The following is a 24442-nucleotide window of genomic DNA, read 5'->3' on the forward strand; positions in this document are numbered from 1 at the left end:
TCGATCTGTCCCAACAGTTGTAAACAAATGGAGTTTATGTAGCCTTGCTGAAGGCGACCACCACACTGCAGTCGGTCTGCAGATGTGCTATAGGCTCCTGATGTTTGGCGAGTCTCCTGTAAACGCAGTTTATCCCATTTTGACCTGAGATCAGATTCTAAAAATGTCTTCTACATCCTGACAGTTTTCTGAAAAAGCTATGTTTCTATGTCAGTCTTCTTCGATTTAAAAAAATAGCAGACCTACAAGCTCGTAGCGCGCCACTCGGTGGCGCGCTATGAGCTTGTAGATCTGCTATTTTTCAATAGCTAAAGCATAACATAATGCTAACACCAAAAGGGGTTCCCGCCAAAAATGGGTTATTAGTGTCCAGAGAGGAAGTGGACTCGCCACAGAAAGTGACACGCATCTTGTGTTTGTTATATGGATGACGAAGTTGATGTATGGCTCTCTGGAATGGGCCGAACAGCCTCGCTCTTTCAGGCCAGTGATGAATAGCACCAATACTGTGGTCTATTGGAAAGGAGTATGGTTCCCAAACATCTCATCTCACCATTTTTGCCTTTCTTCATTGTCGTGCTCTTTAGCCACTTCTCAAACAAAGTGCGCTTTTTATTAGTATTAGTATTAGTATTAGTATTAGTATTAGTATTTATTTTTAATGTGACAATATTGACCCTGTTGTTCGTTGAGTGACTATGGGTTCTTGCCATTCAGTCTGATCTCGCAATAGTCGGTCTACTGTAGAATAGATTGGAATGTCTGCTAAATGATTGTAAATTGAAAGCACGAGCTAGTGCACTGGTAAGGACATGATTTCTCCTGAAACATTAAGGCTGACTAAGAGAAATGTCTAGTAGTGTTTTGTCTTCTCTTTTCTTTCTCTCTATCTGCATCCACTCCAGCGGAGGCTGAGGGAATGAGCTTCTCGGTAGAGGGGAGATTAGCCCATTTTGGGCGGGGACCCCTTTTGGTGTTTCAAGCATTCTGTTATACTTTAGCTATTGAAAAATAGCAGATCTACATTACATTACATTACAGTCATTTAGCAGACGCTTTTATCCAAAGCGACTTACAATAAGTGTATTCAACATAGGTAGGGAACAAAAACTACTAATCACCAGAAGTCTTTAGTGCATTTTCTGCAAAAACAAGCAACCAAGAGTATACCTAGCGCTAAGGTAAAAGTGCAATATATCAGCTACCTATTTCCTTAAACAGATGAGACAAAATAGCTAAATCAAATGAGCATGAGCTAAAACAATTAAGTGTATCGACTAAACAAGATCCAATAAACAATACAACAATAGAAAACAAGCGTTCGTACAACTAGTTAACAACAACAACAACAAGCATCTACAAGCTCATAGCGCGCCACTCGGTGGCGCGCTATGAACTTGTAGGTCTGCTATTTTTGAAAAATTTCGACGTCAGGCCTGAATGGGTTAGAATCGGATGTGACTTGGACTAGAGATTGGTTTGCAGGCTGAAAATAGAAAAGTGGAGGCAGAACAGAAGCAGAAGTGAACAATAGGAATGAAGGTCACAGCTAAGGGGGTTTAGGGGATAAGGACAGTTTGAATAGCGAACATTTGACGTCTGTTATTTGCATCCAGAGCCAATTCAATTTCTGTCCCGTGGCTCTGGGTTTTTATTCCGTACTCTTTTTGTGTTGCAGACAATCAGCCTCATCTTCCTGCCGGAGTCTGTCCCTTTTTCTCCTGTGTTTCGTGGCTGATTGGAGAGCAGTCCCCACATGGTCACATTTAGGTCACCTATTGAAAGCACACTCTGGGGTTATTATTGAATGGTTGTCATTTCGAATTCCGTGTCATTAGTCACCTCCAGAGCCTTAGATATAAACAGAGTTACGCAAACTGCGTTCACTTCATGGGGCCAGTCCAATGGCGGCTCTCCTACATAGACTTCTATTGAGAATGGGGACAACCAACTGGGACAAGTCCTTGACCGGCAGTAGGCAGAAATGCATTGGACTCAGGCACAGCCCAGCTTTAATGATCAGCTTAAATCCCTTTATTTTAGATTGTTTTGTAGTAATAGTACAACATTAAAGAGACTTTAGTTGTTACTGTACAATACTTTAAAACAGTTGTCATGTTGCACACATTTTGTTGTCTTATTTGCACCACCCTCGTTGAAAACAATGTATTTCCAACTCCAGCTTGTACCAGTTCAGGCTGCATGAACAGCGCTCGAGCGCTCGGTTTCAGCCCCCTCAACATCGCAACTCTTCTATTAGATGGCTCTGGTCACCTCTAAGTGAATGTTATAGTGCGAGGATGAATTCCTCTTAATGGCTTATGATAGGAGTCTGAACGGGAGAGCTGTGTGTTGCTCATATAGGGCAGGACGGGAAGACATGGTTCTTATTCACTGTAATCCATAATATAACAACTTAAAAGGACACCGCTTCTGGATAGTCATTGTAGCCGGTTTAAAGTTCAAGCTCACTGAATTATAGCAGCAGCCTCTCCGAAGGTAATTTGAATAATTGGTTTTCATATCAGCTATCAGAGTCTGAGAGACACTGAAGAGGTATTCTTTTTTTTGTAATGATATACTAGTTTGGTTTAATTTAATGGTAGGGTAAGTGATATGTTTTGTTTAAAACAAAGTGTTTTGTTAAAAGGTTAAATCACTATATTATGATCGTAATCATTGCTATAGAGTGTTAGTTCAGTAACAGGGGTCTCCATGTCTCTCCAGCCCTTTAATAAAAAGAAAATACATATTCGGGTAGGTGGCAAAACTTCAGCCAATCTGGAGAGAGTAGCCATTTATGTCTCAATTTTGTCATTGGTCATTTATTTGTGTCATCACTTACAATTCCACTTGTTTAATCTGTATCCTGACTGGGTTCTCTATCCTGATTTGATAAAATGGATAATGCAAAATGCATTTTCTGTTTATTAAAGACACTCTATAGCAATGAGTACTATCACAATATAGAGCTTATTTTAATCAAAGAAAATCACTTACCCTACCTTGAATTGATGTGACGTGATGCTAATGTTCTGAAACGAGATAGTTCCCAGTACTACAACATTCATGTCACTAATAGATATGAAGTGGCCTCAGCGGTTTGATTGTATTCTACTCCTGGTCTTACTGTAGTACATTCTGTTAAAAAAAACATTACAAAAAACAAAAACACTGTTGTTCAGACTCGTTGTCTTCTACTCTCCAGAGTTTTGATATAAAATGGTTTCCAAGCTTTGTTGATTGGTTGGTTATTGATTGCTTGTTGCACTGGGTGTCAGAGAGCCAGCGTCCATAAAACAGTCACATATTTTGCTTTCCTCTTTGTCTTACGAGGTGTAAGTGTCGCGGGGGGGTAGTTTCTATTAAGGGACACCGTTGAATCCTGCATTTGTCTTCATCTTCAACCCTGTTCTTTTTTTTTCTCTCTCCTCCACAGTGGCAAACATTCTGTGGCGAGAGGAAGGTGAGTGTGAACCAGCCATGCTACACTATAGTACAAAATCGATTAAACAATGTTAATTGCATTTTCTGAACTCTGATCACGGAGCTCTGATGTTCCAATCATTGGTAATATCATTTGGTGTTTTGAAGGTAGCTGCCGTGTCATTCCCTGCGTGAGCATTTGAACTGAAGTTGTTTTCACTGGTTGCCTCAATGCTTCTGTCAATATTAGAACCATGCTTTCTCTTCATCTGCAGCTCTGTTCTTTTTAATCAAAGCTGACTTTGTAGTTTGCTGCTGCTTTTTATCTAGGTTAATATTGATTCATTTCTTGTGCACTCTACATTTATACTTTCATTATACTTGTACTTATAGGTATCTGTTTTACTTTAGCTCATTTTCTGTTCTCTTAGCTTTTTAATAACTATTTTAGTTGTATTCAAATGACCTTTTGTAACGTGTTTCTTTTGCGTTGCTCTTCATGTTTTGTGTGTGGCACTTTGACTTGCCTCGTTGTTGAAATGTGCTGTGCCCTACAAATAAACCTGCCTTCTGCTCTCCAGGTCTTGGAATCGGCAACATGTTCTACGTTTTCTACGAGGACGGTATCAAAGTCATCCAGCCGGTGGCCTGTGAGATCCAGAGACACATTAAGCCCAGTGAGAAGCTGTTGGGTCTACAGGTGAGACACATTCAATTTCAGATATCCATAATATCTGCCACGACGTTGTCTACTGAAGAAGGTCCCGAAGTGGGGTGCGGGGACCCCACAGGGGTCCTTGAGGGAGTTCCAGGGGGTCCCCAGCTAAATGATACTGTAGTTTGGAACCAAATGGACCCTTATGGGTCTGTAACTCTGAGAGTGTACAAATGGAACCAAACAGGTCCATTTGGTTCCATTTGTACACTCTCAGAGTGTTAAATTAACATTGATTTTACAATATAACTTGGGGGTCCCAGATATAGAATTGCCATTAAATGGGGGTCCGTAGACTAATGCGTGTCAAACTGGGGGTCCTTGAAATTAAACGGGTTGAGAATCACTGCTACAGCCGTAAAGAATCTTCTCTTATGGGGGTTCATGACATATCTTTTCAAATGGGGGTCCGCGGGCTAGTGTCAATTTGGGGGTCCTTGACATGAAAAAGTTTGGGAACCATTGCTGTAGAGTATTATTTGGGAGCAGTGGTGGCTCAAAGGATAGAGAGGAGTGCTCTTGTTAGAGGAGTGCTCTTTCTTGAGGAGTGCCCGGTTTGATTCCCCGGACCGTCTGGAAAACTCTGGGTGGGTAAGCGTCCACTTACCCTCCCCCCCAACACAGCTGAAGTGCCCTTTAGCAAGGCACCGACTGTTTGTAAGTGGCCAACAGTATAAGACTGTGGTTGTACTGGTCAGCTTCCAAGGTTTGAATATGTTTATTGTCTGTGTCTTAGTGTGCAGGGAATTGCTGAAAATGAGCATCTGTGTCTATATAGCAACTTCCCCTGGGTAAATAAAGGACCAAATCAAAATCTGTTGACACACATATCTGTAGCACTGCTAACTTAAAGGGACACTTCACCCCTTTTGCAACCAGATCTTATTTTAATGATGTTTGGGAGACAAGAAACACTTTCCTGGGGTTTTTATGTGTGTTTTTAGATATTTTAGTATTTCAAAGTGTCCATGATGTCATGTCAGTAAGACAGCCTAGTGTCCATGACAATTTGAAATATTGAAATATCTAAAAACACAGGAAAGTGAAGTGTTCCTTTAAGAGAGCAATGCCTGAGGGAACACATACAGTTTGAGGTAATCTGACTAGCATTTGCTTTCCAGGGCAGATCAGGGCAGGTCTTTATGCATCCTGGAGGTTTCTTTAGAACTGGGTTCCTCACCCGATTGCTGTTCATCAGAAAAGCCTTCAAGTGAGAGACATTTATTCAAAGCAGGCTTGCCAGCAGTGTTTGAATTTACAGCTTGGCATGCTGGGACCCGGGGAGCCCTATTTTCCGCGGGGTAGGGGGATGGGAGGGTACTGTATTGCATGCCTATGCATGAATGCACCCGCCTATGTTTAAAGACATTTCAATTCATACAGGGAATATTTAGTCTGAGACAACAAACAATGATCCCTGGGTCGGCGGTTCGAATCCCGGCTCCTCCTGTCCACCTGCAAGACGATAATAGACACTTACGTTTATTAGATAAGTAATCGGAAATGGCTATGCGTGAATCAACACACACATGCTGACAAGAGCTTTACTATTGGCCTATTATTTATTTATATAACCGAAACATACAGGGGGGAGTATGATATTTTAGAGATCCCTACATTTCTCAAATGAGGCTTTCTGGGGAACTCGCGTGTTTCATTCAGGGGAGCCGACCTCCTGGAAGCTTCCCTATTTGCCGGGCAGTTAGATTGACACACAAATGTTCTTCAATGGAAGCTTTCATTTAGGAGGAGGCTGCACTGATTGGATGACTGTGCCACATGAAGCAAACGCCAGTTGTGGAAAAAGTCATTTTGTACTTGAGTAAAGTATCAATAATATAAGGGGCACGGTGGCACAGTCGGTAGTGCTGTCGCCTCACAAGCTAGAATGTCCTGGGTTCGATTCCCGCTGGGGAGGCTGTGGGCGCTGGGGGTAGGTACCCTCACAAAAAACATGCAGTAATCCTGGTCTACCTCCCCATGGCCAGCCAAGGCGCCTGATGGAGGGGAAAGGAAAGGAATAACCCCCCAGAGGAAGAGGAAGTGTAGCGCCCAGGATTATATTAGATAATTGACACTGGGTTGCAAAATTGTGGGATAATTTTTTTTATATATATATATTAAAAAAATAACTGCTAGATACTGCACACATATAGAAATAGCCTACTCTGTTACAAGTAAAGGTCCGGAATTCAAAATGTACTGTACAATTAGTATCTAATTTCTAAACAAATCAAATCGAATCGAAATCGAAGTAACCAAAGTTTTCAAATAATTGTAGTTGAGTAAAAGTACAATATTTGCCTCTGAGATGTAGTGGAGTAGAAGTAAAAGTGGAGTAAAAGTGGAGTAAAAGTGGAGTAGAAGTAAAAGTGCTGGAAATTGGACTGAGAAAGTAAAAGTACAGTAAATGTACCTACAGTATAGTATACCACTGCACATGAATAAAACGCCATGAACAACCCCACCGCTGTTCCCTGAGAGGTGCGTTTGTATTAGGACATCAATTACACACAGCCAGAGAGCACTGACGCTGGGATGTAGAGTGGAGCTCACGTTCCCTCCACTGCAGATGAGCTGTGATTGATTCGTTTATGGTAATGACCCACAGCCAATTCATTATTCTTAACGACATTATAGAGTGTTATAGTGTGACTGTGATAACACCACAATATCGGCGAAAACACAGGCACGGATGCTACCACACGCGCAGAGCATCTTTTTTTCTGCTGAAGCTTCCAAACTTGATCCAAGGACAATTTTAAAAGCAGCATCCTCTCCAGGTTTAAGATTAATAGTTTGAGGACTATACAAGGCTGTATTTGCCTCCGGTGGCAACAAAAGACGATGTTGCAGTGTTTGTGTTTGGAGGACCTTTTCCACAAGGAGGAAATCACAAGGGATACAATATATTGAACATCCGTGTCCCTGACTCAGCACTTTTCAACCCCGTCATTTATCAACGTAGGAGCCCTTTGTCGTTTTTCAGGTGGTTGGAGGTCCTTTTCTACAAGGAGGGAATCACGGGGATAGATTGGACATCTCTGACATCTGTGTCATCATGTCCACCCCTGACTCAGCACTTTCCAACCCAACCATGTATCATCATATAGCAGTGCTTTGTCGTTATACAGATGTTGGTTCAAGAGTTGTTTTCCTTTCCATAAACGGGCATGGACAATATCCCGTCACAGCTGGCAACCAGTATCAAAACATAACTGTTTATTCACAGCTTCTATCATACAGTATAGCATACTGTACATAAACCGAACAGAACAATCTCCTGTTAATGACCTCTGCTTATTTACGTTGCATTTGTTTACACTTGTGACCAAATCTTTGAACAGGTTTGCTTTTTTGATTATTTATTTTCATATGAAAGTAGGATTGGAGCTGCTACAAAATACGAAATGAATCACTTGTTCAGATCAGGTCACTGCAAGTTATTGAAAACTTAAAGTTTTGAAGTATCACTGCACTCTCTCAGTTTAAAATACATCTTTGGGGAAAAAGTATGCTTTGAAGCAATATGTTTAGTTAATTCTTTACCCAACAAATGAATTATGCAGTGCATTTGCACCACCACCATTTAATTAGAATCCTAAATTTATGAAAATATATTCAAAGATAATCTGATTTGGGATTTGATCTGATTCCCATTATGTTCGCCAGTATGAAACTGTAAAACATGTACAGCTGCTATTGTTTCTCTATTGTTTTGGAACAAGCATAGTAATCAAAATGTTACAAAGGGTATTTTGTGCTCAGTCATCTCTCTCCAAGAGCCCTATCCCAGAATTCATAGCATTTAAATACCTGGATTTCCAGGAGAGAAACAGCTCCCCTTTGTTTTAGATGAAGGCTGTGTTCTGGCCGTCACTAATGGCTCTTTTTCACTATGAAGGGAACCTTCCATAACCTTCCATAACCTGAAACATTCCAGAACCTGTGTTTTTGAAAGTTTCCATTATATATACAGGTACAGTTGGGTGCCACCGATATTGTCCCTTATCATTTGACCCATTTAGGCCTGACCTCAAAATTAAAAAAAAATCCTTCTAAATCCTCCAGTTTTCTGAAATAAATATTTTCACGATTTTTCAAAAATAGCAGACCTACAAGCTCGTAGCGCGCCACTCGGTGGCGCGCTATGAGCTTGTAGATCTGCTATTTTTCAATAGCTAAATTATAACAATGTTTAAAACACCAAAAGGGGTTCCCGCCCAAAATGGGTTAACTGTCCTTTTGCGCAGATCACGCAAACCTCAGCAAAAATAAAAGGACAATATCGATGGCCTCCAACTGTATAGTATATTTGTAACGCCGATCTACAAAAGCCTACCGAAGGCTATCTACAATAATAGCTGATCTACAAAGCCCATGCACAGCCCACATTTCAAAACGTATCAAGTGACAAAGAAATTATGGAGTAACTTCCATGACCATGACCAAAACTCATAAGGCAAACACTGGAGAAGGAGCGCACACCGGTATCGAGGAGGTGATGACCACCGTCGAAATATAACTGATAAAATGAGGAGGAGGCCACACAGCTCGTATAGTAGCCACGATGCAAAATAAATAATAGATTTAACGTTTCGACAGTATCTAGTCTTCCACAGGGTCACACCCTGAGAAAGACTATTCTTTAAACGTTCTGTACGCCTGCACACATTCACGCCTGCACACATTCACGCACGCACGCACGCACGCACGCACGCACGCACGCACGCACGCACGCACGCACGCACGCACGCACGCACGCACACACACACAAGTCTGAGGGGAGAGTTATGATCTCCTCCTCTTATGCTCTCCTCTGGATGTCGGAAGTTGGGTTTGGCAAGAGCCACCCCCACCCCCTCCCTCTACCCCCAACCCCCCTCCCTCTACCCCCCTGTGTGCCGCTGGTAGACGGTCTGGAGGGAACTGGCTTCCTGTGTGGAGGAACGTGACTCAGGGAGAGCAGAGATCATCCAACCTGCTGCAACTCTCAGCTCATCTCAATTCATTCTGGACTAGACCCACAGCTCTCCTAAATCCTCCGGTCCCACAGAGCGGGACCGAGTGTCCGGGGCTGATCCGGTCGGCTTTAAGGGCAGAGGAGGGCAGACAAGAGAGGGATGGAAGAAGTGGGAGGAATGGAGGGGGGTCTGCCAGCAACCCCCCCACCCCCCCTCCCCGGGTGGTGAGAGCTGCCAGGACCAGAGGCTAAAAGAGCGAAGGATTGTCAGCAGGCTTTGCGTGAGGATTATGCACGTACAAAATGGGAGCCATTATGGAGATTTTGCATGGCAACCTGGCAGAGAACATGTGTTGGTCTGCCAAGGTTTACACTCTGTGAGTTGTTGTCAAGTTTAACATTTAAAACATTTAAAAAAGAAAACATGTGCTGGAAAGACCAAGATATCTGATGAGAACAAGCAGAAGAATAGGGTGGGAGAGATAATTGCTTTTTAATGAGACATATTTCACCATTATGAGATAAATGATTATCATTTGATTAATTATCCTGTTTGTTTGTGTTTGTGTGTCTGTGTCTGTCTGTCTGTCTGTGTGTGCGTGCGTGCGTGCGTGCGTGCGTGCGTGCGTGCGTGCGTGCGTGCGTGCGTGCGTGCGTGCGTGCGTGCGTGCGTGCGTGCGTGCGTGCGTGCCAGGAGGAGGTGTGTCCCAGCTCAGCAGGGGAGGCGGTACAGAAGTGTGTTTGGTCATCAGCGGTGAACGTCAAGGACAAGTTCATTTATGCATCCCAGCCGACCTTGAGCCGTCTGCTCATAGTTGACATCCAGTCACAGAAGGTCATCCAGGTAAAGTTCAGCCTCGATTTATTAAACCCATATATGGTTGACCGGAGTCCCTCAGGGCTTTGTACTAGTAACTTTTCTGGTTTCGCTCTACATTAAATATCTTCACTGAAAATACATGTTCGAATGACATCTGCCAAAAAAAGAAAGACAAAAAAGCACACTACTGTATACAAGCTGATAACACGTTGAGGCACATAGGTGAGCTATATATATTTGTAGCTCGAAAACAGGACGTGGCCTATTATAGAATCCTGGCATTCCGAGGTGAAAATACAACATTTTCAAAATCCTTCAAAATATCTGACCTGTACAAGCTCACAGCACAGGTTGTACTTTTATGACTAGGGCTTAAGTGGTATAATATAATATGAGAGACTTAACAGTTCCATACCCTAGCAGAAAAATACTAATATAATACCTTTGTGTCTTTGGGTGAAATGTGAGGCTCCAACCGACTAAGGATGGAATATCAAACTCAATTCTTGCAGGGGAATACCACTAATTTTCAACATTAAACTAAGTCTCTAACAACAACTCTAATACCTTAGAGTTGTTGTGTGGAAATAATAAAAAAGGGTATATTAATGACAGTTCAATGTTGAACATGAGTGGTATTCACCTTTTAAGATGGAATGCCGTGCCCCCTCCCCTCCCCTCTAAAACATGATCATCAGGTACTACTGTACCAGGAGGAAGAATTTAGTGTAGAGAAAGTGTTAAAATGATGTTTCTATGTGGCCACACCCACCAGTTCATTAAGTATGCTAGCTGGTTTGCCTGGTGCGTGATCCACTTGAACTGAAGCCGCACCTACAGCTGTTGCATGATAAAGGTGTGATAAAGGTGATACGTGGTGTATTTTGATTAGGCCTTTTGACTCAAAGGCTTTGAGCTTTCAGGAAGACACAGGGAAGACATATTTCAATATTCTAACCACACCTGGGGGTCTATTAGAGTAATGTTAACACCATAGACACATACAAAACAGAAAAAGTACAAAAATCATGGCACTCCATCTTTAATGCAAAAATGGCAACGAGTTTTGATATAGTGTGTTGAATACTGTATGTACACACCTGACCCTGTAGAGAAACCAATTTCTAGGTGCTTTCTGAGCTAGAGTTACAGCAGGACGTAGGAAAATGAAAATGTGTCTGATCGCGATCGATTGCTGGGCTCTTTCAGACCAAGTCCTGCCCCTGTTTGATTCTGTGGGTTGTACTTTAATGAGTCTTGAAAGTGGGATGGTCTTATATCTATCATTCTGTCTGAGGCTGAGACACTGTCTGACTTCCTGACATTGGCTAGTCAGGTTTCATCTAAAGGTTTCACACAGCGTAATTTATTATCCAGAGGGAACTGAAGTTTACAAGGCCAGGATGGGAATGAGTGTATAAATATATACATAGGCCTCTAGTTTGAAGGTAATAAACTGGCGCATTCAGGCAATAAAAAACCCAGTGTCTCATGCAGGTGGGAGGTCTCCCATCAGGCACACGCTTGATTAATGACTTTCATATTACTGGCAAACAAAAAAATATGAAATCCCTCTTTCTTGGGTTGCCCCTTTTCATCAGGCCCACAATTTTAGCCCTTATAACGCCAGCTGTACCCACTGCTGTGTACCAAGTGTGCCAAAAAACATTATCACTGGCCTAATTATTACTGTGTAAAGCCTAATTTATTCTGTGTAAGTCAAGCCTCACTTACATCAATTTGACTCAAATTTCAATCACAAAAAACATACAGTAATCCTAAAGTCTCTATACTGCCTCCCACGCACGCACGCACGCACGCACGCATGCACGCACGCACACACGCACGCACGCACGCACGCACGCACGCACGCACGCACGCACGCACGCACGCACGCACACACACACACACACAGCACAACATAGAAACACAAACCATCTGATTGTATATGCATCAGCAGACTGTTTCTAGGGGATCCCTGCGAAGTGTCCCTGACACCATAGTGGATGTTTACCGCTTGGCAGAGCTCTCAGGGTCCCACTGGTGAGCATGCAGGCTGTTGTCACGGAGTCATTCACATGCTCGTTATTTCATCACCTGGAGGTTTAGGTTCATTGCGCTCTATTATCAACTGCTAATTAGTCACACGAACCTGCCTGGCAGCTTTACTGCTGCTTTGCCTTCTTCACTCATTCACTGCCATGCAAGGACAAGTTAGACGAGTAGTTTTTAACCTTTTTCGTACCAAGGCCCATTTGAGACATGGACCACCAGTTGATGAGATTTAGCCTATCAGACCCAAAACGAAAGAATATTTTCTTGATTTTGTCCACAATTTCATGCTGTATTGATGTTGGTACCAAGTAGCATAGGAGAGATAACAGGCAAACATTGATCAAACATTGATCAAAGAAACAATTATTCTACATTCTCTAATTTGAAAATTGGTTTTATTTTTACACTCTCAAGAGATAAATATTCCTCTACGTCCTGTTATAGCGCCACCATGAGGCCGATTTAGGCAAAACACATTTCTGTAGATTACTCGTACATATTGTATCCATACATCACACAATTCGGTATACACTATCTCCATAGTCATGTGATCAACGCGGATCTGCACCATTTCCCATCTTCCATCCTGATTGGCTAAGATTGGCTTCCAAAGCTCACATGATTGGTCCGATTTGAACAAAATGCCACAAATCAGGCAACACAGTGTGCAATTTCTGTGAAATTATACATGCACATTTCCACTGGGCTGAGGACGACATACGACTATTGTTTTTCCAAATCAGCCTCACGGTGGCGGTATAACAGGGCAATTCCTGTTTTTACCTATAACTGCATCAATCTGTATACAACTTATGTATGCGCACTACCTAGAGGCCATGGAAAAACCTTTTCCCTGCATCCCTCCACATCTGCCGGTTATAGCGCCACCATGAGGCCGATTTCTGCAAAACACATTGTTTATGTTAGTCACACAGATTTCATCCAAATCTCACGCAAATCGGTAGGCCTACACATGATCTCTGTAGTCATGTGATCAAGACGAGTCTGCACTGATTGGCTAAGATTGCCTTCCAAAGGTTTCAGGAGTGGCCCGTTTTGCACAAAATGCTGCACATGTCCTGCTCATCCAGAATTCTATCCTCAGAGATGATATGAGTGATCTGGCTCTGCATTTCCTCAACAAAATGAAGAAAGTTGTTGCAAAAAACAAACAAACAAACAAAGAAACATGTTTATATTACTCCTAAACATTTAGCCAACCATCACACACACCCCTATCCTCCTGGTGGAGACCTGTGCCCTTTTTTCTAGTTCTTATTCTTATTCGTATTCTTATTATGTACAATCGCCGTCTTCACTATCGTCTGGTTAGCTCTCAGTTGCTAGGCGAACGAGTAAACAGGCAATGAACTGGAAACCAGATGGCTTCGCCCATCCGCTTCAATGATAACTGCATTTTTAAAATGCATTTTCGGTTTGCTACCCGAGCAAACATGACAGTACATTTTTACTTAAGGAAAAGTATCAATACTGTAATGTAAAAGTACTCTGTTATGAGTTAAAAGTCTGCAATTCAAAATTTGCTTGAGTAAAAGTACAAAAGTATTGGTATCAAAATGTAAATATAGTACCAAAGTACTCCTCATCATGCAGAATGTCCCATTTCTAATTTTCAAATGTAGGCCTATGAAAATCTTTTGAAAATAGCAGATCTACAAGCTCACATGTGTCAAATAACAATCAAAGGAATTAGTAACTAAAGTGAACTAAATGTAGTGGTATTTAAAAGTACAATATTAGCCTCTGAGATGTAGCGGAGTAGAAGTAAAAGTAGGCAATTGGAAATTGGAAATACTTAAAGTACATGAGTGAATTCAGATCCATGGACAGAGCCACAGCTAGTCTCAATGCTACAACATGAATTCAGCACCATGGACAGAGTCACAGCCAGTATCAATGCTACAACATGAAGTCAGCAACATGGACAGAGTCACAGCTAGTCTCAATGCTACAACATTAATTCAGCACCATGGACAGAGTCACAGCTAGTCTCAATGCTACAACATGAATTCAGCACCATGGACAGAGTCACATCCAGTATCAATGCTACAACATGAAGTCAGCACCATGGACAGAATCACAGCTGGTCTCATTTTCAGAATGCAACGAAGTGTAAATCCTGCCATTATAACACCTTATGCCACCAAGGTCTGCAATTAAAAATTTGCTTGAGTAAAAGTACAAAAGTATTGGTATCAAAATGTAAATATAGTACCAAAGTACTCGTCATCATGCAGAATGTCCCATTTCTAATTTTCAAATGTAGGCCTATGAAAATCTTTTGAAAATAGCAGATCTACAAGCTCACAATGTGTCAAATAACAATCAAAGGAATTAGTAACTAAAGTGAACTAAATTTAGTGGTATTTAAAAGTACAATATTAGCCTCTGAGATGTAGCGGAGTAGAAGTAAAAGTAGGCAATTGGAAATTGGAAATACTTAAAGTACAAACAGTACTTGAGTAAATGTACTTAGTACATGAGTGAATTCAGAACCATGGACAGAGTCACAGCTAGTCTCAATGCTACAACATTAATTCAGCACCATGGACAGAGTCACAGCTAGTCTCAATGCTACAACATGAATTCAGCACCATGGACAGAGTCACAGCCAGTATCAATGCTACAACATGAAGTCAGCAACATGGACAGAGTCACAGCTAGTCTCAATGCTACAACATTAATTCAGCACCATGGACAGAGTCACAGCTAGTCTCAATGCTACAACATGAATTCAGCACCATGGACAGAGTCACAGCCAGTATCAATGCTACAACATGAAGTCAGCACCATGGACAGAGTCACAGCTAGTCTCAATGCTAAAACATGAAATCAGCACCATGGACAGAGTCACAGCTAGTCTCAATGCTAAAACATGAAGTCAGCACCATGGACAGAGTCACAGCTGGTCTCATTTTCAGAATGCAACGAAGTGTAAATCCTGCCATTATAACACCTTATGCCACCAAGGTCTGCCAAAATACATTAGTCGACACAATCAACTGTAGATTAATTCGACTAAAATCTTATGGTATTTACTGGACTAAAACTAAAACATTCCAGATGACTAAAATATGACTAAAACTTTCCATTTTATTAAAAACACCTACATCAAAATGTGCTAGTTCTGCACTAGTTCTGAATTATATAACTCATTCAGATATCCTTTACAGTGTTCCGCTACGGTCCACTATACTGCAGTGGTGGAAAGTAACTATGCACATTTACTTAAGTACTGGACTTTAGTACAATTTAGAGGTTATTGCTTTTTGCTGGGGTATATCCAATTTGCAGTACTTTTACTTCTACTCCACTACATCTCAGCTCCAAATATTGTACTTTTACTCCAATACTTCAGTTTACTAGTTACACAAAAGATTTTGATTATTACTAAACTTTCCACTTTCCACGACATTCCACGCCATTTGGTTTGGTACCCGAGCAAACATGTCATTGTAGAAAATCATGCTTTCTGATTTAGGTATTCTGGGCGGCGACAATCACCCTGAAAGGACACAATTGGCTCTAAATAAACGATCCCTCATTCACCAATAACGGCCCTTTGAGGCCGCTAACTTTCAGTGTGCATTCAGGTGGATAACGATGTGTCAGAAGGCCTTGTCACTCGTATACGTCACCTAATATTGTTCAGACGGGAGAATATCTGCTGCCATGATGAGGAATGGATACACATTGAAAGCAATTACCTTGTTGTGGAATAAAAAAAAGAGATTGTCTCTGTCACCGCTTGATACCAAATAAGCCTTCTCTTATGTTAAACAGACGCACGGACGCACGGACGCACGCACGCACGCACGCACGCACGCACGCACGCACGCACGCACGCACGCACGCACGCACGCACACACGCACACCTCTCTTTTCTCTTCTCTTCTCTCTCTTTCTTGCCTGGTTGAAAGAAGTCTCTATCCTGTCAGCTTCAATCCATCTATCTGCGGGGAATCTGCAGTTTGAGCAGCGTTGCTACCTCACATAATGTCTTCAAAGCATCGGTGTGTGGATTATCGCCTCACATACCTTTCTTTTTTTGTGCCTGCCTGTTTCCTCCAGACGGTCAGCACCGACCCGTATCCTGTGAAACTTCACTACGATAAATCCCATGACCAGGTGTGGCTCCTCAGCTGGGGAGACATGGAGAAGAACTTCCCTACTCTGCAGGTAACTCAGGAAATCACATCTCATATTGCCACCGGTTACATTGAAATGTCGCACCGTCGCGTCGATATTCGTTGAGCCTATACTATAACTATAACCTCAAGCGTTAAAGGAGAATTCCGTACTAGCTGTTTTCTTACCTTAATCTGATGTTAATGTTAATCCATTTAGACCTGAGGACGCATCTGTGTCACCTTATAGCTTTTAACCACTTTAACCATTATTTTAAACTTTAGATATTGAAAAATAGCAGATCTACAAGCTCATAGTTACAAGTTGCTTGTAGATCTGCTATTTTTTCGGGGGGAAATCGTGAAATCTTTCATATAGCGAACATTCTCAATTCGTGTGGGTTGGTTGGCCGAATACAGATTATTATGGGTAGTGCTTTACATGAAAAGGTTTGAGCACCACTGATGTAGAAACATCATTTTCAGAAAACTGTCATGATTTATAAGACATTTGTAGAATCTGGTCTCAGTCCTAACTGGGTTTAGAACGAGTGGTACTGTACAGGTGAAAAATGTCACAACTTCATCCCAAACCCACCACAGCTCTGAGCATGCACGCTGGGTTATTATAAAAGACAGATGTCTAAAAAATGTTTTTCGAGGGATCTAAAGTAATGGAAACAACCGGATGGAGTTGTGAAGCGTTTCACTTGTACCACTCGTTCTTAATAACATCAGATTAAGGTAAGAAAACATCTAGTCCGGAATTCTCCTTTTAAGTTAAAATAAGGGTTTTATGGTTCTATAATGTGATATACAGTTCATTCAGAAAGCTTCACTGATATTAGTCTGGGGAACTCAAAGTACATCGAATAAGCTTGGATGTGGAAGGTGGAGATAACCTAGCGAAAAACCAGTGCTAACTGTCCACTGCTTTGAAAACCACTCTGCTTTGCAATGGTTCAGCAATGTTGTTATTATTATTTATCTTTTTCTAGAATTTTCTAGCCATCTGATCTCATTGGATTCTGATGTCACCAGATGTATCAATAGATCTCTGGTCATCTGGCTACATGAAACTACTGTATATTACACTAGTAATCATTGCTATAGTGTTTGTTCAGTAACCCTGCCACTCCATCCCTTTAGTAAACAGAAAATACATACATCGTCAGATCACAATACCAATTTTATCCAATCAGGAGAGAGAATGCATACATTTCAGGATAAACAAGTGGAATTGGAAATGATGAAATAAAAAATATAATTGGAAGTAGAACACTATACAATTGAAAGCAGTTATTATTTTTCTCTCCTCATTGGTGTGTTTGCGTTTCATCCCAATGGAGACAATTAACAGTCACTGATGTGTGACTGCAAACTAAAATGAAATTGGATGCAAATGGGGGGGAAGATGTCTGCTTTTTGTGAGCTGAATTATTAGCATGTTCTGAGAGCCATCTTCAGCCCTGTCACTTCTAGTTCTATCAAATAATGTTGCCAAAAGGTCAGCTGAATTGCTGCTTGCCATTTGAATGCACAGGTTTTCATTACACACGGCTAGCGGCAGTGTCAGTGTTTTCTTTGTGCATTGTGGTGTAATCAAAGGCAACCCTGCTCACACACTCGGAACCACTCTCAATCCCATGTCCCATGCAGTGATGGACAAGCTGGTGCTCAGCCCCAGTACTTTACTTAAAGTATAGACAATCCTGGTCAAATATTGACCTGCAGCTTGTAGACCTGCTATTTTCAAAAGATTTTTTTATACATTTTGAAAACTTGAAACTTACGATTGTACTTTTACTCAAGTACATTTTTAATTTCCGGAATGTCCGGACTTTTACTTTTACTAACGGGGTATTTCTGCATGGCAGTATTGATACTTTTACTTATAAGCTAAACATTTGAGTAGTTTTTCTACCACTGGTCCTCTCTGTTGATATTTCCTGACTCAGTGTTTCCTCTGGCATGTACCAGGTGATCAATCAGGCTAGTGGTCGCGTATCCCACCACACTGTCCACACACAGCCAGTCGGCCGGCGATTTGACAGAGTAGACGACTTCTTCATCCCTGCATCCAGCCTCATCGTCAACCACATCAGGTACTGAATGGTGGATGTTCAAATGGGAAAGGGAGAGACACGTGCGTGCGTGCGTGCGTGCGTGCGTGCGTGCGTGCGTGCGTGCGTGCGTGCGTGCGTGCGTGCGTGCGTGCGTGCGTGCGTGCGTGCGTGTGCGCATGTGCGTGTGTCCTCGACTGCTCTCCGAGCTTCAATGTCAACGGGTCCCACTCCCTGCACAAGACACCACCCCTATAGGCATATTCATACTCAGTTTTAGGTGATAAGGTGACCACCGAAAACTACAACATGACGTCACGCCGCCGTGGTAAGCGCTTGACCGCTTACCCAAAAATATCTCTCTGTGTTTAATAACCGCCATTTCGGTAGTCACCTTATCACTTAAAAGTGGAGTATGAATAGGCCTTAACCTGAGCGGCACACTGCTGGGTCAAATGCAGAAAACTAATTTCCCCTCACGGAACAGTAAATACCCTTTTAATGCACATGCTGCAATTCCCTGAAAATGGTTAATGATGGAGAATTCATTTTTTTCTGTCAAGCATAAAGGGGGGTTGAAGCCTCACATTTGTTAATCTAAAACCATTGACTTCCAGTCAAGCAATTGTACAAGTCAGCAAAAATAAGAATAAAGTTATTTCTTGTTTTCCCCCAGTCTCTGCTTTTTCAGAGAAGTGTAATCAGTGGATGGCAGCCTTCAGGGAGAGAATGCAGCTGATGGGTTCATGTTATTGTGCTGCGGGAGGTTAATCACAACGGCTTTGTTGTAAATATAGTTTAGTTCTCAGCTTTTGCTGTTTGTTGTAACACATTTATTCTGAAAGTGGGGTCCGGGCAGGGACCCCCAGGGGTCATGTTATGATGAATTGAACATGGTGGACCCTATTGTAAACAAATGTAATGCTGGTGTCGTCCACCGTTAACAGTCTTGTATTGAGTTGTGCTTGAAATGTACTGTAATTCTCCAAAACTGTTAATACATTCTTCAATCAATCAATCAATCAATCAATCAATCAATCAATCAATCAATCAATCAATCAATCAATCAGTCAGTCACAATGTGACATGTGAGCCTGAAGATGAAAAAAATAATTAAAGAATGAGCATAAGATGAAGTGAATAGCTTTTGTTCTACTGTAAGGTGATGCGTATCAGATAGTTATACTTTATGTACAGTTTTTACATTGGACGATATAGTGTAGCATTGCTTAAAACATTAAAAAAAAAAATGTAACACAATGGTCGGCGGTGGTTCAGGGGTACAGTGGCCTGATGGTAACCGCAAGGTCGCCAGTTCGAACCCGGGCTCCCCCAGAGTTAGTATCGAAGTGTCCTTGAGCAAGACACTGAGGGTCTGTATTTTGTGTGTCTTAAGTACCAGGTCTTATTACTTAACTTAAGACCTGGAGGCGTGGTCAATGCTGTTTGGCCACTCAGAATAGCCAAATGGCATTGATCACGCCTCCAGGTCTTAAGTTAAGTAATAAGACCTGGTACTTAAGACACGTGTGCATAATACTGCCCTGAACCTCTAATGAGCTCCTGATGTGCTGGTTGGTGCCTTGCATGGTTTCCGCCGCCGTCAGTGTATGAATGTGTGTGGGAATGTAATGCACAATCTCTGTAAAGTGCCTTGGATAAAGGCGCTATATAAATGCACCATTTACCATTGGGGTCACTTTCGACACACACACACACACACACACACACACACACACACACACACACACACACACACACACACACACACACACATTTTATATTGTTCTGTAAATTCTTCCATTTGCACAAAAGCCATTTGGTATAGGCATTCTATGCTGCTGAGACACAAAAGGCTTCGCCAATATGGGCTATAACGCTGACAGAAGTATTCTATTTCTGGCAGGCAGTCTACTTTAAAAATCTCATTTATGTGAGATCTGCCAGTGGGACCAAATAACTGTTTTTATTCTATAGCTTCGCTTCATTGTTCAGAATATACTGAAATGGATCCAGGCCAGGAATGATTCAAGAAGATTTGTATAGAAACAAACAGTTAACTTACCACCCATCAACGGCACTTTTTGCAGAGTTGATACTAAGATTGTCTTTTGACGTCTTTTTATATTTTTATTAATTCCCAATGGTCTCGCTGATATGCAGCTATGTCGTCCCCGTAGCTAGGCAACGCTTGGCTCTGCCTATAGGTGCCCTGACCACAGTGGTCATCATGCATAGACCATAGACTCCATAGACTCCTGTAATGACCTTAAAACAGATTCAGATTGATGTGTTTGAACATAACTACGATGTTAGGGGGCTCATTTCTAAATCGTCGCTACCTCGCTGGTTACAATACTAACGCTTCTGATGACGTTTAAAATGACGGTGGGGCGATTTTGCTTCCTGTTTTTTCGGGAAGTGAATTTTGGGGTCTTCAAAAAAAAAAGGCCCCGCTGTATCCGGCAGCAGATAATAAGGGCCTTTCTCGGCCCCACCCCTCTCCAATTGTTTGTATTGTGTTTAGTTTCCAAGATGGCCGCAGCACCAGGCTACCAAAAGTATAAAGTACACATGCGGAATGTCCCATTACACAAGTTCAAAACGTATAAAAATCGTTGGAAAATAGCAGATCTACTTCGGCTGAAGTGGGTAATGCATGTTTTGTAATAATAATGGATCAATCATATGACCACCGCGCTCTGACTATAGGTGCGCCACCCGTTCAAAACATATCAAAATCAAGGAGATGGGTTGCATCAACGGTATAAAAAAAGAATGATGCTTTACTCTAATGTATGTAACTGATCTATGAACAGCAAAAAAAGCCTGATGTCCCCAGTCGACCTACATTAGCTGTGTTTACAATTGTTTTGATTTGTATATATATGCATATTTCGAGATGTAATTGCTAGTCACATTATTGACTGCTAACAGAGACTTTATTACACAGCCCCAATCTGTGTTCATCCACCGGGTGTGATATGAGGTGATCAGCGGTGATTTCGTGCACCTGCACCATGTCACCACTCCTTTAACAGTTCTACTGCTTATTCCGTGTTTCCCGCATTAAAATCAAATATTCTACGCTGCCAGGATTGTTTTATTACCTTTAGATCATACGCTGAAGTATCTGGGCTTTTTTTCCTCGAAATTCTGCCGAAAATAGCTTGCGCCGTTTGTTTTCATTCCAGCGCACCAATCGCCATCTTGCCAAGCAGAATGGAGGGGGCTGTGAGGCTGTTGTAGTCAGACAAAACCCCCGTCCACTTGCATTGGACTCAATTTCCCAGAAGCCCTAGCAGCCCAGCATAAATTTCGATTTCCGGTTTTGAGATCAGCACACAAAGCTAACTCCCACTGCTGCGCGGCAGAGGCGGACTTTTTTTATTATTATTAATGCGATGCGATTTAGACACATAAAACAAATAGCGGGGATGTCGTATTACGCAGCATCGGAACACTGGAGTAAACAATTCTCGGCCGTCAAACTGTCCTTTAAAAGGAACCTACATTCAGTCACACTCCACACTGATGAAGGCTGGATAGCCGAAACGTTTGTCCTTGGTTTGAAATAAAACTTTTGAACCACAGTCTTGGTGTGTGCGACCCATCTCCTTGATTTTGTAATAATAATGAAAATCTTTTTTTTTTTTCAAATAAATGTAGTGGAGTAAAAGTGCAAGTACAACAATGTACATACTGTAGTTACTTTCCACTACTGCTGTTAAGATGGTCCTTATGTTTTGCACCCCCCCACCCCACCCCACCCCTCCCACCTCCCCCACAGCTTTTCCCACATATCTCTCTCCTTTCTATGAGCCAGCATCTCCCAACAGCCTGAGATGGGATCAATGGCTCCCTACACCGTACTACAATCTTTTCAAAACAACCATTTACGGGCCCAACATGAAGAGACAGCAGGGACAATCAGCATAAAGAAAAGATAATTTGGTCTCCAAATTGACACCGTCGATCGGCAGGCATTCACTTTTAAATTGCGGATCCCCCGGCCCCTCGAATATTCACCCCCCGTCTGGAACATTCAAAGGCAATGTGTCTTTAATTGCCCAATAAGACCCGAGGCATTCTACAGTGAATGAGCTCTCAAACCTTTTCTTGACAATGGACCCCCAAATTGATGTTTGGCTGCGGGCTGCGGACCAGAATGTTTTGTGAGGGAGTCCCAGAAGAGAAGATTTGTGTTGGAAAAAAATAGCAGATGTAGCCTACAATTTACAATGTAGGCATTTAGCAGACCTAATCCAGAGCGATTTACAGTAAGAAAGAACAAAAAACATCGTAATACATACATAAAAATAGTCAGCATGAATCATACTTACAAGGTCGCAGAACGATACAAACTGACGTGCTGCGAGCTTGTATATCATCTATTTTTGAGAACCACTGTTCTAAATGTGTTTTCTGATAAACCTACATTGCTATATATATATATATATATATATATAATGACACAGATATTCCTGGGTTGAATGAGTTACCACACACTTTAGGGTTTTCTAATGAGCGGTGTTTTCTTGATCGATTACATGCTAATAGCACTGATTTGGGACCAGAGCCATAGATGTTGAATTGATTGTTGAACTATTTGCTTCGCAGCATTCAGACTTTCTCTGAAAAAAATAACAAAATCTCACAGCACGTGTGAAGCCTTCAAAGCACCTTATTACGCTGCAGACATTTGGTGTAAACATCCATCAATAAGGTCAATGCCTCAAATATAAACTAATGTCACCGGATTCTAAAGGGCTTTGAAAATGAATACTGTTCAACTATGGTTCTCCCGATCCGATCACGTGATCGTGGAAACCGGAGCCGATCACGGCATTTTTATCAGATTGGGAGCAAAAAACGTCATCGGGACATCTCTAGTATCAATATTATATCCATGTCATGATATTAGACTGGCTATTGTCTGTTATTTTGAATATTGTACCAATGTGATATGGCATAAGTGTTCTGTAAAAATATAAATATCAGATGGGGAAAAAAATCGGTATCGGCAGATCAATTTATCGGATCGGGAGCGGAAAGAAAAAACCTGAACGGGACATCCCTAATTCTAACATTCCTGTTCCTTTCGTTCTCACACAGATTCGGGATGGTAGTCCATCGCAATGAGCCCGCTCTCCACAAAATCAACCTGGAGACCACGTCGTACGTGAAGAACATCAGCCTGCGAGAGTACAACTGCGTGCCCAGGTCCATGGCCTACACCCACCTGGGCGGCTACTACTTTGTCAACTGCAGACCCGACCCAGCAGGGGGCGCCACCGCCACGCAGCCCCAGCTCATAGTGGACGCCGTGACGGACACCGTGATCGGCCGCAACGGCGACGTCACCGGCGCCCCGCACGCGTCCCCGGACGGACACTACCTGGTCACGGTGGACGACCGCGACGGCGTGATGCGCATCCAGACGGTGTCGCCGCGCGGCGAGGTCGGCGCGCCGTTCGACATCCACACCAACCTGCACCTGTCTGAGCTGGCCTTCCAGCGCTCCTTCACCCAGCTGCACCAGTACAACGTGTTCGGCAGCTCCTCGCGCCAGACGGACGCGCTCTTCGTGGAGCTGAGCACCGGCAACGTCAAGATGATCAAGAGCCTCAAGGAGGCCTTGCCGCCGTCCGACTGGCCGTGGGGCTCCGGGAGGCGCGCCATGGCCTCCAGCGGGCTGTTCGGACAGTTCCTGATGACGCCGTCCCGCGAGTCCCTCTTCATCCTGGACGGTCGGCTCAACAAGCTGAACTGTGAGATCACCGACGTGCTCAGGGGCAACGTGGTGGTGTGGGTCGGAGAGTCCTAGGTCGCGGTCACAGCCGCCGCTCAAGACCCTTACGATCTTTTTTCTTAGAAAAAAAGGTACTGCTGCACTGAATTTCGTTGCAGGGTTTTAATTTCGGGGGTTGTAACAAAATGTCAGCGATTCTATAAACCAAATTGTTTGTTATTCCATTGAACGAGGGACCATCATTCCAAACAGAAGGGAACAATTTTAAATTAGATTAATTTATTTTTTACCTGTAGGGTTCGGCTTTTAGTCGACATAAAATGTACTTCAAGTAGGACTGGGATCAGAAATATGATAAATGTAAGTACCATGATAATTGTTGGTATTGTTATCCGTATCCATTAAAGAGGTCAAAATAGATAAATGATATTTATCTAGAAATGTATTCAAATCTGAAATACAGAAACCAGTATAATTTATCAGTGATACCTAGTCCTACT

General features: G+C 42.3%; 1 protein-coding gene across 1 annotated transcript in view; it reads left to right on the plus strand.

Annotated features, from left to right (window-relative positions):
- Nucleotides 1-24342, plus strand: part of fstl5 (follistatin-like 5) — a 146129-nt gene extending 121787 nt beyond the window's left edge. The window contains exons 9-13 of the mRNA XM_079525439.1: nt 4008-4126; nt 9799-9948; nt 16072-16179; nt 18108-18232; nt 23306-24342. Of these exons, the coding sequence (XP_079381565.1) occupies nt 4008-4126; nt 9799-9948; nt 16072-16179; nt 18108-18232; nt 23306-24017 (1214 nt within the window). The 3' untranslated portion in view covers nt 24018-24342. The remainder of the gene's footprint in view (nt 1-4007; nt 4127-9798; nt 9949-16071; nt 16180-18107; nt 18233-23305) is intronic.
- The last annotated feature ends 100 nt before the right edge of the window (nt 24343-24442 follow it).

The sequence above is a fragment of the Electrona antarctica genome (genome assembly GCF_951216825.1).
Source record: "Electrona antarctica genome assembly, chromosome: 1".
Classification (NCBI taxonomy): Eukaryota; Metazoa; Chordata; class Actinopteri; order Myctophiformes; family Myctophidae; genus Electrona; species Electrona antarctica.